This window comes from Chiloscyllium plagiosum, unplaced genomic scaffold (genome assembly GCF_037043375.1).
Source record: "Chiloscyllium plagiosum isolate Xiang-an unplaced genomic scaffold, Cpla_swu_hap1 HiC_scaffold_24, whole genome shotgun sequence".
Classification (NCBI taxonomy): domain Eukaryota; kingdom Metazoa; phylum Chordata; class Chondrichthyes; order Orectolobiformes; family Hemiscylliidae; genus Chiloscyllium; species Chiloscyllium plagiosum.
In genome coordinates, this window is record NW_028270162.1 from 36019350 (window position 1) to 36033614 (window position 14265).

The 14265-nt window shown below is 35.6% G+C and overlaps 1 protein-coding gene across 2 annotated transcripts in view; it reads left to right on the forward strand.

Moving 5' to 3' along the window:
- ascc2 (activating signal cointegrator 1 complex subunit 2) overlaps positions 1-14265 on the forward strand; it is a 62194-nt gene that overhangs the window by 11117 nt on the left and 36812 nt on the right. For both annotated transcript variants that reach the window (XM_088000082.1, XM_088000083.1), the window contains 6 exons: positions 5959-6117; positions 8003-8173; positions 11605-11734; positions 11830-11897; positions 12808-12918; positions 13974-14086. In XM_088000082.1, the coding sequence (XP_087856208.1) occupies positions 5959-6117; positions 8003-8173; positions 11605-11734; positions 11830-11897; positions 12808-12918; positions 13974-14086 (752 nt within the window). The remainder of the gene's footprint in view (positions 1-5958; positions 6118-8002; positions 8174-11604; positions 11735-11829; positions 11898-12807; positions 12919-13973; positions 14087-14265) is intronic.

The window sequence follows — 14265 nt, forward strand, 5'->3', positions numbered from 1 at the left end:
TTGTGATTTAATCTAACCTGAATGCAGTACTTAGAATTTCTTGCCAGATGATATGGAGGAAAAATGTTTGACCAATATTTCAACTAATTCAGAGTTAAGTATACTAAATTGCAAAGACAATTTTTACTTTTATAAAAATAATATAATTGGAACATCACTGAAAACCACTTTTTACTGTATAAAATCTTCATAAAGCTATTGTTAATGAGTGAAACTCTGAATGTTATATTTTCAGTTAAATCTCATTTGTGCTACTTAAGAATAATGTTTTTTCTGTAAACAGAATAATAAGGGATGGGGAGCTGTTCATGCTTCTTTCAGCTTCTGCGAATCTACATACAACACTGTTCCGGATTTAATGTAATTGTTTTCAGTTTTGAACAGATTTAGAAATGTGAATTGGCTAACAGAAATCTGACAAGTGAGCACTTTGGATTTACTTCATGGTATAGCATGTAAACTTAACAGTCAAAGAATAACTGAAATATATCTGTCAATGTCATTGAAATAGTAGGGGAAATAAATAGTACTGTTCCATATTGATATCTATCAAAAAGCTGTAATAAACTGTTAGTTACTATTTGGTGAAATTTCACAATGGTAAATCAGTTTTCAGTGAAAAGCTTAACTGAACAGCCAGGAATGTGACCCTCCCACTCTGCTGTGAAAGGTCACTTCAACTGAAGCAGTTGAAAGGTTGCATTTCGATGTCACCATGAAGTGGTGCTTGGATGGACCAGTCATTTTTACAATGTAACTATAACAGAGACACTGCCATTTGTATTGTGTGATGGAATATGCAATAGATGGATGCAGTTGTGCTCAATATGTAAGGAACCCATCACTAGACAGAATAATTTATTTGGTTCCCTTACCACTCGGCATTTTTTCTTTTGCATGCTTGTATTTTACGACTGCAATAAGTATTATTGACAGGATGCTTTGCATAATCTTGCAATCTTAGTTAATAAAAATCGCACCCCATCGTCAATTGTCAAACGAAAGCAAAAGTTGCATGTTCATGGGAATGCCATAGGCAACAAAATCAAAAATCACACAACACCGTGTTGTAGTCCAATCGTGTTGTAGCAAAGCTTCAAAATCTTGTATTCCCAAATAAACCTGTTGGGCTATAACATGGTTTTGTGTAATTTTTGATTTTTCCACCCCAGTCCAATACCAGCACCTCCATATCATAGGCAACAAAGGAAACATTTTCATCATTCAAATCCAGGCAAATTTGTCATGACATAGTGTGTTAAGGTGCAACTGGGTGACATGCGTAGCTGCTGAATTATTCAGGAATGTAAAGAAAAAGACTTGTATTCATTTATGGCCTTTTAAAATCGTCAATGTCCCAAAGTGGTTACAGTCAATTAAGTACTTGAGGTGTTGCTACTGTTATAATATAGGCAGTGAATTTGTGCACAACAAATTCTCACAGTGGCATGATGATATCCAAATAAATTGGTTTTTTTTGTGTGTGATGTTGGTGCAGGGATAAATGTTGACCAGAAATCTGAGTATAACACCCTTGTTCTTCTTTGAAAGAGTGCTGTTGAATGTTTTGCATTCACTTGAGAATGCATATATTGCCTTGTTTTAATATCTCAAAGGTGGCACCTCTGACAGTGCACACTCCAAGTGCTGCACTGAAATGTCAACATAGATTGTTTTCAAATCCTTGACCCCTTAACCTTGTGGGTTGTTGCTAAGTGTTCAACAGGTATGTATCGAAATGATTAAACTCTTGATTTAGTAGATAATAAAATGACTATGCTGACACAATTTCATAATTCACAGTCTGAGGTAGAGAGAGAATTATTTTCCTGCCTTTTTTTTGGGTCTTGTATATGATTTCTATCAATTTCTCTGGTAATGTTTTCTTTTCTTTGCCTTGTTGACTATAAAATACACTTCTACATTTCTAAGCAACGAAAGTGTCTGTGTGTGTTAATATTTCTGTTCCACTTCAGGATAAATTTTAAATTGTATTTCCAGAGCCATAGGTAGGGCATTTTACTCATCAGATTGCAATTAAAATACATATTTGTTGAATCCTGCATATCATAAAGTGCAGAGGCTTCATTTTAATACATGAACACATCTTATTTTATTTTGGAAACATAGGGACAGGAGTAGGGTGTTCAATCCCTTGAGCTTGCCCTGTCATTCAATATGATCAGGCTGATTGAACACTTCAATGCCCTTTACCTACACCATCCCCTAACCCTGTATGCCACTGGTATCTATCTATCTCTATAAATCCATAAATGCCTTAAACATACTCCATTGGCTGAGCTTCTACAGCTCTCTGCGATTGGTTTGTAACCCTCTGAGTAAAACTGTTTTTCCTCAACTTTGACCTAAGTGACACCCCCCCCCCTTATTTTTAAATTGTGCTCCCTGGTTCTAGACTCACTAACCAGTGGTAGACTGCATAGACACAGGTATCTTTTTTTCAGTGAGATCACCTTTCATTTTTGAGGTCCAGTTTGCTCAATCTCTCTTCATAGGCAGTATCACCATCCCACGAACAAGTCTGATGAACCTTCATTATATTCCCAATGTGATAGTAATATCTCTGCTGAGATGAGGAGACACAAACTACATGCAGTACTCCAGGTATTGTCGAGCCAATCTCCTACACAATTGAAATGAGACTTCACTATTTTTGTATTCTAATCCTGTTGCAATAAAGGCTAACATTCTATTTGCCTTCCCAGTTACTTGCTGCACCTGCATGCTATCCTTCAGTGATTTAATAACAAAGAACACTTAGCTCCCTTTGTACATCTCTACTTTCTCAACCTCTTATTATTTAAGAAAGACTCTGCACACCTCTTTCTCCTGTCAATTGGGTCACCTCGAATGATATTCTACCTGCCCATCATGCCACTGTGAGAATTTGTTGTGCACAAATTCACTGTCCATTTATGAAGCCTGTCAAATCTTCCAGATGCAATTTTACACCTTCCTCACAACACACATTCCCACTTAGGTTTGTATCATCTGCAGATTTGGAAAAATATTTGATCCCCAAATACTAATCATAGATATATATTGTGAATGACTGGGGCCCATAATGCATGTAATACCTTACTAGTCACAGCCTGCCAATGTGACAATGAGCCACTTATTCTTTACCATCTGTTTTCTGTTAGCCAGGATTCTTTAATCCATAACAGTACATTTTTCCTATCCCACGTGCTTTAATTATTCTAACCAGCCTCCTGTGGAGGAACTTTATTAAAAGCCTTCAGAAAATCAAAGTATACTTGGCTGTCCTTTATCTATATTGTTAGTAACCTTTTCAAAAAACTCCAAGTTTGTTAAACATATTTTACCATTCACAAATCCATACTAACTATGTCCAATCAGATCATTGTCAACCAGGGGTCTATTTATCATATCCTGTATAATAGATTCTAGGATTTTTTCTACTATTGATGTAAGACTAACAGATCCAAAGATCCTTCTTTTCTGTCTTGCTCTCTTAAATAATGGGGGTGACATTTGCTACTTCCATATCAGCAGAAATTATTCTATAATCTACCCAATCTTGGAAGGTAATCACCAAGGCATTGACTTTCTCTACAGCTAAATCCTTTCACACTCTATGATGTTATCTGTTAGGTCCTGGGTATTTATCAAATTTTGGCCCCAGTATATATATTTTTTCCCTGTACAATCTACTTACAAAGACTAATCTCCTTCACTATCTCATTCTCCATAGTCACTTTAGATCTTTAGTTCTGGAAAATTTCTGGTACTTTCTTCAGTGAAATCAGACATTAAGTAATCATAAAGCTTCTGTGGCATTTCTCTTCTGATTACAGGTTTTCCTGATTCTGCTTGTAATTGGCTCACATTTGTTTTAAACAAATGTTTCCCTTTTACTTAACTGTAGAAGCTTTTACAGTCCTTTTCAGCGAGATTGCATTCATATTCTATTCTCCCTTCTCACTTTCTTGGCACTGCTTTGTTGTTTTCTATGAACCTCTTAATCCTCTGAATTACTATTTGTGGTAACTTTTAGGCCTTTTAATCTTGTACAATCCTGAATTTAATTTATTAGCCACAATTTACTGACCTTTTTGTATTTTAGCACATTGAAGGAATGTATAGTTGCGGTAAATCATAGTTCTTTAAAGACTATTGTCCACTGTCTATGTACAGGCATGCATTTTAATGTATTTTCCCAAAACGCCTCAGCCAATTTATTTATCATGCCTTCAATTATCCCTTACTCAAATTAAACCAACTTGTTTCAGAATGAACTAACTCCCTTTCAACCAAATGTAAAATTCTATCATATTGCGGTCACGCATAGAATCATACAGCATAGAAACAGACCCTTTGGTCCAACCCATCCAATCTGACCAAATCTCTCAAACTAAACTAATCTGACTTGCCTGCATTTGACCTATATCCCGCAACCTTTCCTATTCCTGAACCTATCCAAATGTCTTTTAACTGTTGTAACTGTACCTGCATCTACCACTTCCTCTGGCAGTTCATTCCACACACAAACCACCCTCTGTGTGAAAACGTTGCCCCTCAAATTTCTCTTAACTCCTTCTCTTCAGACCTTGCCTCGAGTTTTAAACTCCCCCACCCTAGGGAAAAGACCTTTGCACGATTGGAAGAAGTCCCAGCCTATTCTTATAACCAAACCGGCAACTCCTGGCAACGTCCTTTTTAAATCTTTTCTGAACCCTCTCCAGTTTAGTAATATCCATCCTACAGAGGGTGACCAGAACTGTACACAGTACTCCAAAAGTGGCCTCACCAACGTCCTGTACAACCTCAACATATCGTCCTAACTCCTATACTCCAGTGGCCTGAGCAATGAAGGCAAGCATGTGAAATGTCTTCTTGACCACTCTGTCTACCTATGGTGCAACATTCACCTAAGTCTCTATTCGATAACACTACCCAAGGCTCACAATAAGGTTGTTAATCACCTCTTTAAATGACATAATACTATATTTAAAAAACTCATCCTCCAGAATTTTACTGCTCACTTGGGTTACTTGGGTATGTGTGATGAACGGCTTTTGCCTGAAACGTCGATTTTCCTGCTCCTCGGATGCTGCCTGACCTGCTGTTCTTTCCCAGCACCACTCTAACCTAGACTCTGATCTCCAGCGTCTGCAGCCCTCACTTATGCCTTCCTTGGATATGTGCAGATTAGTCATGCACAATAATTCTGCCAATTCAGCATGCTTCTCTCATTTGATTGATAGTATTTCTCACACTCCCACTACTGTATGGAGACCTATAAGTAACTCTAAGCAATGTCTGCTGTCCCTTGCTATTTCTTAGGTGCACCCAAAAGATTCCACACATTGTTCTTCTGAGCTGAGATCTTCCTTCATAATATACTGATCTAATCCCTTATTATCGGTGTAACTCCACCTTGTTTTGCCTTCTTATATGTTCTTCCTAAATATCACTTATAAACATCACCGTTGTATTAATTTCTGTAAGTTATCCTATGTTTGTTCAAGCAGTAATAGCACGATCAATAATATTGTTCTCGGCATGGACAACTTTAATAAATTGTGCATAACTGTTGATCAACTTTTTTTCAGTGTTCTTTTTGTATTTGTTTTCATATTGTCCTAATCCTTGGCTTAAACGTTCTTGAATAATGCAGTTTTAAAGGTTCGAGTACTGCCCAGAGTGCAGAACAGGTCTAGTTTCTGACGGGGGCACTTGGGTGTGGTGATGTGATATTAAACTATCCAATGCTCGCCCTTTGGGAGCGTGTTCAAAAGCAGTTGTAAGAATGTAGTGACTCTGGAGAGAATTTCACCACTAGTTTATTATTGTAATATAATTTAAATCACGGTTTGCAGGAAAATGCATTTAATATAATCTATACATTCATGATTTTTGTGAACCTAAATTGTGTTCAATACCAATACTTAATGTTTGCTTTTTTTTAAATAGCACCCAAGCCGGAAAAAAGATCGTCACTTTGTGTTGTACAAGCCACCACCTCAAGATGGCACACCAGCTCTGGTGGAAGAATTTCTAGAGCGTGCAAATTTCATTGCTAATGATCTGGATTGGTTACTAGCACTTCCTCATGATAAATTTTGGTGTCAGGTAATAAAATGAGCTTTCTGGGCCAAGTATATCCAGTTTATGTAATTTTACAAGTATAATATTACATTGGCTTTAAGTATTTGCTTCTGTTCAGGTGGTGAGGCCAGTGATGGTCTCATAGTAACCATCACTTTTATATGTACAAACAGGATATGTATTGGGCTCACATGCAAGATAACATTGATATCTTTGAATAACATGGCCATGTTGAAATATCCAGTTTGGTAAAGAGTTTTGACATGCTCATAAAATGATTCCTTTGTGGACAGCAGTCAGTTTATTTTTATAGTAAAGTTATTCAGTTTTGTTAAATGATTGAGTTTCCATGTTTTAATTCCAAAATATTAATAGATGAAAGCATTTAAAAAATTTGCCTTTAAAAGAATTGTACCTGAGAAAGATAGCTCTGATGAAATTATATTCCAGGAAGTCGAAGAATATAATCATTTCTTATTTTCACACAATATTGTGAAAATAAAGTAATATTTTAAACCATGGAGTCCACAGAAAATTGTTTCCACAAGGCTCCACTGTTCACTTCATGATTTCACTAATTTTAATCAAAAATGTATGTACATTTAAATGTAATGGATTGAAATCTTTATCAATTTTAGAACCATTTGTGGATCTATGAATATTCACAAATTAATAGCTCAATTTCTTGATGTTTTCTATTCAAGCTATTTATATTGTCGCCAGCTAGAAGATCCACATATGCTTGTTCTAAATTTTTACAATTCTAAACCGAATGAATGAGACTTAATTATGATTATTCAGAATAGCATATTTTAAGATGGTTTTTATGTAAAACAATGAGCTGTTGAAATCAATATTTATTTTTAAATTAAAGCTGTATATATAAGCTTGTCATTACAGCCTGTTACTAATGATGGTACTTCAACAGATGCACTGGGAGACAAGCACAATATTAATATGGTAAATTTATATAGCCAGTGAGACAAAAGATGTACAGTTTATCTATGTTAATATTTTTGGAGGGTTGAGTTTTATCTTAAAGGAGGATGAATCTGGCTCATCTTTATGGAAATTTTCTTTAAAATAAAATAAAGGTCAAGGTTGTTGTGAAATTGTGACCTTAACTCCAACATTGCTCTGAAAGCAAATGGCTGAAGACCCCTCTGGTGTTTTAATAAGAATTATTCATATAGTGGTTTAAAATGGTCGATAAGTATTGAAGGCCAATTCAACTTAGAATAATCAGAATTGATCTTAGTTTAGGAAGACCAGAAACTTAATTATTTTAAGGCAATTCAGAGAACTTGACTAGGATCAGAAGCAAATTTAGTTTCTCTCCTTGCAGGAAGACAAGTCCGTTCAAAGTAAACATAGTCACACTAGTAGAAAGGTTTAGTTTATACAACTTCAAAAATCGATTAGAAATCTGCGAGTTATTAGAAACTGAGAAAACTTGAGCTCTCAGTTTTGAGAGCATTCAAGTAAGAAGTCACCAGAATTCAAAGGAAAGAAACTGGGCGAGTCAGTTGAGTAAAGTTTTAAAAATTGCTATAATGAGGTAATTTATCTTAACTTGAATCTCTGTAAACAGATATTGTTGGGAAATAATTTGAAAACACTTTGGTGTAGACATTAATATTTTTTAACTGTCTTCTATATCCCGATACCTTTTTTCAATGTTCATCTTTTGTTGTAATATGTTTCAGTCTACTGATGCTGTTATCCAAAATTTTAAAAAATGATCTCAGGTCAGATTTCATGCTGGGACCTGATTTGTCCAGTAGTGCCATCAGCTAAGATTATAACACCAGTTCTATTATAAATGTGAATGTATGGATTTGTAATGTAAACAGATTAACAGGACGTGCACAGCTTCTTGTGTATTCACTTTCCTTTTCTTCACTCTTAGGTTATTTTCGATGAAACTATGCAGAAATGTTTGGACTCTTTCTTGCATTATACACCTCGTCAGTATGATGAATTTGTGAACCCAAACCCAGCTGTAGAAGAGGTGCAAAAACGTCTCCATCGCAGTGTTTTTATGATCTTTCTCAGGATGTCTACCCACAAGGAATCCAAAGTATTGTGTTTTGAAATATTTCCAGTATCTTTGTTTTTCTGTATTTTTTTTTAATTGAAAGTTAAGTTTGGCCTTTTACCACAACAGAATATAAATGGACATTCTGGTCTGTTTGAGTGAAGTTTAAGGAAAATCAACAAGGAGCGTTAAGGGGAGATGATTGAATATTGAATAACAGTAAGATTTTCTTTGATGTGTATTTTTAGTGTTGTGACACAGCCTGGAGTAAATGGAATCCAGCCCTTTTGGACCACATGCATAGACACTACCACTGAGACACAAGAACCTCTTGAATAACAGGCCAATGCTGTGGTTAATTGTCGAGCCTGTATTGTCTGTTATGTAATATGGGCTATCACAATATAGCTTATTTACCGACTTCTTTTCCTTTTTTGATTCTTGGATGATATGTCTCTAGCTCCAGGTCAAGAAAGTTACACCTTGAAATGAATTGCAGATGTATATAGTTCCTTTGATACTTTAAAGCATTGTATTTCAAATTATGTTTGCTTGAATGTGTAGAAGAATTAGCAAACTAGTGCAAAACTAAATCTAAATTCCAAGTGGAATTGGAGCTACAGATAATTAAACCGCAATCTGTTGTACACAGGTTCTTTGAAACAAAATTATCAAAGCGAGGTGGAATCCTTGAAAGATTATAAAGTCATAGAGATGTACTGCATGGAAACAAACCATTGGGTCCAACACGTCCATGCTGACCAGATCTCCCAACCTAATCTAGTCCCATTTGCCAGCACTTGGGCCATATCCCTTTTAAACCCTTCCTATTCATATACCCATCCAGCCTCCACCACTTCCTCAGGCAGCTCATTTCATACACTCACCACACTGTGTGAAAAGTTGCCCCTTACGTCTCTTTTATATTTTTCCCCTCTCACCCTAAAACTACGCCGTCTTATTCTGGACTCCCCCACCCCAGGGAAAATACTTCGTCTATTTATCCTACCCATGATTTTATAAACCTCTATAAGGTCACCCGTCAGCCTCTGACACTCCAGGGAAAACAGCCCCAGCTTGTTCAGCCTCTCCCTATAGCTCAAATCCTCCAACCCGGCAACATCCTTGTCAATCTTTTCGGAACCCTTTTCAAGTTTCACAACATCTTTCTGATAGGAAGGAGACCAGAATTGCATGCAATATTCCAACAGTGGCCTAACCAACATCCTGTTCAGCCGCTCCATGACGCCTCAATACTCTGACCAATAAAGGAAAGCATACCAAATGCTGCCTTCACTATCCTATCTACGTGCGACTCCACTCTCAAGGAGCTATGAACCTGCACTCCAAGGTTTCTTTGTTCAACAACACTCCCTAGGACCTTACCATTAAGTGTATAAGTCCTGCTAAGATTTGCTTTCCCAAATTGCAGCACTTCGCATTTATCTGAATTAAACTCCATCTGCCACTTCTCTGCCCATTGACCCATCTGATCAAGATCCCATTGTAATCTGAGGTAACCTTCTTTGCTGTCCACTACACCTGCAATTTTGGTGTCATCTGCAAACTTACTAACTATACCTCCTATGTTCACATCCAAATCATTTATATAAATGATGAAACGTAGAGGACCCAGCACTGATCCTTGTGGCCCTCCACTTGTCACAGGCCTCCAGTTTGAAAAACAACCCTCCACCACCACCCTCTATCTTCTCCTTCGATTATCTTCCAAACCTAAATCTATTTTCCACAACTTCAGTCGCTTGTTTATGTCTGAAGCATTTTCCATCCATTTCAGAATGTAGCAGGAGATTGGAAATTAATGGAATGCTTCATTTTTAAATTGTTCAGGTTGTTTGAAAATAGTACTTGGAAATGAAGGTTTTGAACAAGTTTCAGCATTTGCATGCTTTTTAAAATCATTTCAGATAACTTTTTGAAGAAATTCTTAAAAGAGTAATCATTAAAAATCCGTTGCCTTGAACAATGAAACAAAACATTTGTGTGAAACCTGAAGTTATCTGATTGCGCACACTAAGCTCAAGATGTACATGTTATGAATATGCAGCTATAAAATAGTTCAAAAAAATTGTAAAATTAAATATCACCTGTGTGTTATAGATGTGTAACTGAAAACCTATTGCACCTCAAAAAGCCTTTGGTTTACTTTCTTTACGTTATGTAGTCTTCTGGTGTCATATTTAATTCGTGAATATTCTCATGTTAACTTGCCATTTGCAAATTTGTGAATACCCAGTTTATGAATATACAACAAAGAAAGGATTAACTCTTGCATGGAGTCTGACCTATCCTGGCGTGATGTAGTATTCATAAATTTGCAATTGTACCTAAAGTGTTAACTTTGCAGATTCATCAATCTCACTTGTGTTATCTGTCTTGAGGAAAATGTCAGTTTTTCATCAGAGTTTCCTTTGGTCACTGCTGAATCCAGGCAACTGATGAGTTTTGTTTAGATATTTTTGTCAACCTGTGACATATCTTTGGACCAGGTGAAACTTGAACCCAAGCCATCTGGTCATACGTAGGGACATTGCCACAAGTGTCCTGTTTTTCTTTTCCTTAATCAATCTGTTCGGAGATGTTATTACACATCTCTGGAGTGGCTGGGAATTGAACCAGGGCCTCCTGGCTCAGAGGATGAGGCACTCGCCCCTATCATACACAGCCAAACGGCTTCATCAAATTACCTGTGGCAATTTGCACCTATTAACTAAAACCACCATTACATCACCAATGTTTCCAGTTGTTTAATTTACATACAGAGTCAATTAATGACAAAGCATCAATTCTGTTTACTTGTGGTTCACTCATTTTTGCAGTTAAATAACAAATTTATTAACTTAGTGAGCCACAGAACCTAAATAACCAGAGTGCTCCAGAAACAGTAAAACAGGATTGCTCATTTTACTTCCTATATTGAACTATGAGCTACTTAGCTCTTTGTCAGCAGCTGGAAATTCAAATTTGCAAAGAGCAGCAGCTGTTTTTGAGAACACAAATGGATTTAAGTTGTATTAAAACTGCTGCTCCTGTGATAGGTACACAAAGCTAACTTAAGTTAAAGATACTGTTGCATCATTGATTGATTTTCCCAAATGAAATAGTTGCAATTAGAAATGAAAACATTTGTCAAGAGGGATGCCATGGAAAAGGTGTGAGCAAAGATCTGGGCTGGAAATACCTTTAGTTGCCCTCTTCGGAGAGAGTCCACTAACTACAAATCCCCTTCAAGACCCAAATGCAAATTATTTTTACTTTTTAAGTACTTATGATATGCAGTATATTTTATCATTTGCAGTGAAACAAGGCAAGTTATTTGAAGATTTGGCTCTCGCAGTAGCCATTCCTTGCCAATTTGATGAAATTTAAAGAGCTTTACCCTTATTTTGTATGTATCCTAGCAGATTTTTTTCATTTTGTTAATATTTCTGTTCATGTTATTCTTTTAACAGGAACACTTTATTACACCTGAAGCTTTTGGAGAAATAATCTATGATGGTTTTCTCTTTGACATCCCAAAGATCTTTGACTTGTGTGTGATATTTGGAAAAGGAAATGCTACTCTCCTTAAGAAGATGATTGGTTCGTATGAAAACATTTTTTCTTAAAGATTGGACTAAGAATGATTTTCAGAAAGTTTTCTTTGAACTTTTAATTGTGTTTCTTCTAATACATAGGAAACATTTTTAATCAACAACCAAATTACTTTAATGATCTGAATGAAACGGTGCCCACAATTCTCCAGGTAACAAACTGATTTGTGAATTATAGATATTTTCAGGATATGTAGGGATGTCGTTACACACCTTGGGGGCAGGTGGCACTTGAACTGGTGCTACTTGGTTCAGAGATAGCGGCACTACCACTGCGCAACCCTTGATTTGTCTGTTATATACTTGGTTATTTTGCTATAAGTATAGTATATATCCTTGGACAGTTTGTGTAAGTTTATAATGAAGACAACACAGCTGGAGGAAGATGGCTGCAAATATTTGCACCTGCAAGGAATCTGAGGGAAATCTCTCATTTTTCTAATAAAGATTGAAATTAGCACAAAGTAAATGATGGCTACAAAAAGAATTCTTGATGATCCAAAGAATACTCTGTACTTCTCCCTTTCAAATATTGTGTTTGAAGGCTCCACCTCCCTGCCAAGAATAAAGATAATTTGTTTAATGAAGTAGAATATTTTACTGGGTGCAGTCTGCAGCGTTAAACAATTCCTGTATATTAACACTTAATGAAACTTGCAAGATATTTAACTATCTCTGTAGAAGATGCTTTATCAGCCAAGACCTACCCTGCCTAGTGAGTCTTTTAATAGTACTGTTCAGTCATTATGTCTTAAAAAATATGATTGGTCCTGGAAGAATTATAAGATCTGATATTAACAACCTCACATTGATCAAAAACTCCAAGGGTTTAGGCAGGTTCTTGGAGCAGTGGCAAGAGCTCTATTTTAAAGTGACCCATGTTGTACTTCAGAGTATTTGAATGCAAAAACTGTAATCCACTCCTCAACATTGAGATCCTTGAAGAGCAGATCATTCTCCAGTGTTTGTGTAAATATAACAATGTGGTTTTGTATGTTTTAAATGAGCTGAATAGTATTGGTAAATTTAAAGTTTTAATCCATTTCTTGCCTTGTCTTCTAGGTATTTAGTAGTATTTGTGACAAGTGTGGCTTAAGATTGGAAAATCATTCACAAAGGCCTCAGAAGATTGATGCTCCCACCAAAGTTTCACTCATGGATATGCCTCTACAGGTGATGTTTAGATTAAGACATTGATTTTTATTTTGTATTGTCAATAAAATGTGCAATGAACTTTACATCAGGAAAAGAGAAACAAAGATTCTGGTTAATTATATTCATTTCAAACACTTTGATATACAATGCCTATTATAGTTTAATCAGTTTTATGTTAATTTACTACAGAAAACATAACTTGTAATATTTCATTGTTTAATAAATAATTTTTTATCAGGTTGGTAGTTAAAATAATCAAACACTTTACTCTTCCATTTTGTTGACACTGCACACATCTGAAGTTTAACTTCACCTTAATTTTTTAACACTTCTTGTTATCTACAGCATCTCAGCTTATTTTACTGACAACAGACTTAATACTGTATGTATGGAAAAATAGCTTTGTCATGAGTACAGTTTTGTTTTGCATTGACATACATCTTCAGACATAAAGGGTTCATGTTAAATAGCTTGATAATGTTGAAATAAAAGAAGTGAGTTAATCCCAGCTAATTAGTCAGTGAGTTAATAAATAAATAAATGCGTTCACCAAAATAAATGTTGTTCCCAATTCTTCAAGCAGTAAAGACCTTACTTCTGAAATCCATATTGGATTTCTTGATGACTGTCATATATGTTGATATATGACAATGTGCAGGCAGATGGGATCAGTTTAGAATGGCATCATGGTTGATGCGGAAATGGTGTGTCAGAGGGCCTGTTCCTGTTTTTTGGATCATTACCTTTCTGCCATAAATATTTACCTGACTACTGATATCTGTAAATGATTAGTACTTAGTTTACTAAGAAGTGGCATTATTTTGCTTTAAACACTGTATGTTTGTCTGATTTTTCCAAATTAAACTGCAAAGCTTCTTGTATTCACTACTTTGTAATAATTGTGGGAACAGAAATACAATGTCTACACAAAAATATTCTTGGTTAGAAAATTCTTTTATTTGGAAACTTGTGACTTATTCAAACTTTAAAAACATTCTCAATGTTTCTTAGTATTTTGTGCGTGGTAGATTAGCATTATGTTATCTATAAATATAAAATTTTTGTTTTTCCAGGAATTTAAGGATATTTTGCTGTATCTATGTGATACCTGTACTACACTTTTTGCATTCTTGGATATCTTTCCCGAAGCTAGTAGGACAATGCAAAAGCATGATTTTATTCATAGGTATGAAAGTATGTGTTTAAATGTCATTACTGAGCTTTTGGTTCTACTAAAATTTCATTTAATCTTGTCTCTCTGATCTAAATTATAGCATTTTCTCTTCCATTATTCTACTGCTGAACTTTTCCACATCTTAGAAAATGCCTGATGATTATTTTCCATTATTCTTGTGCTGTTCTTGA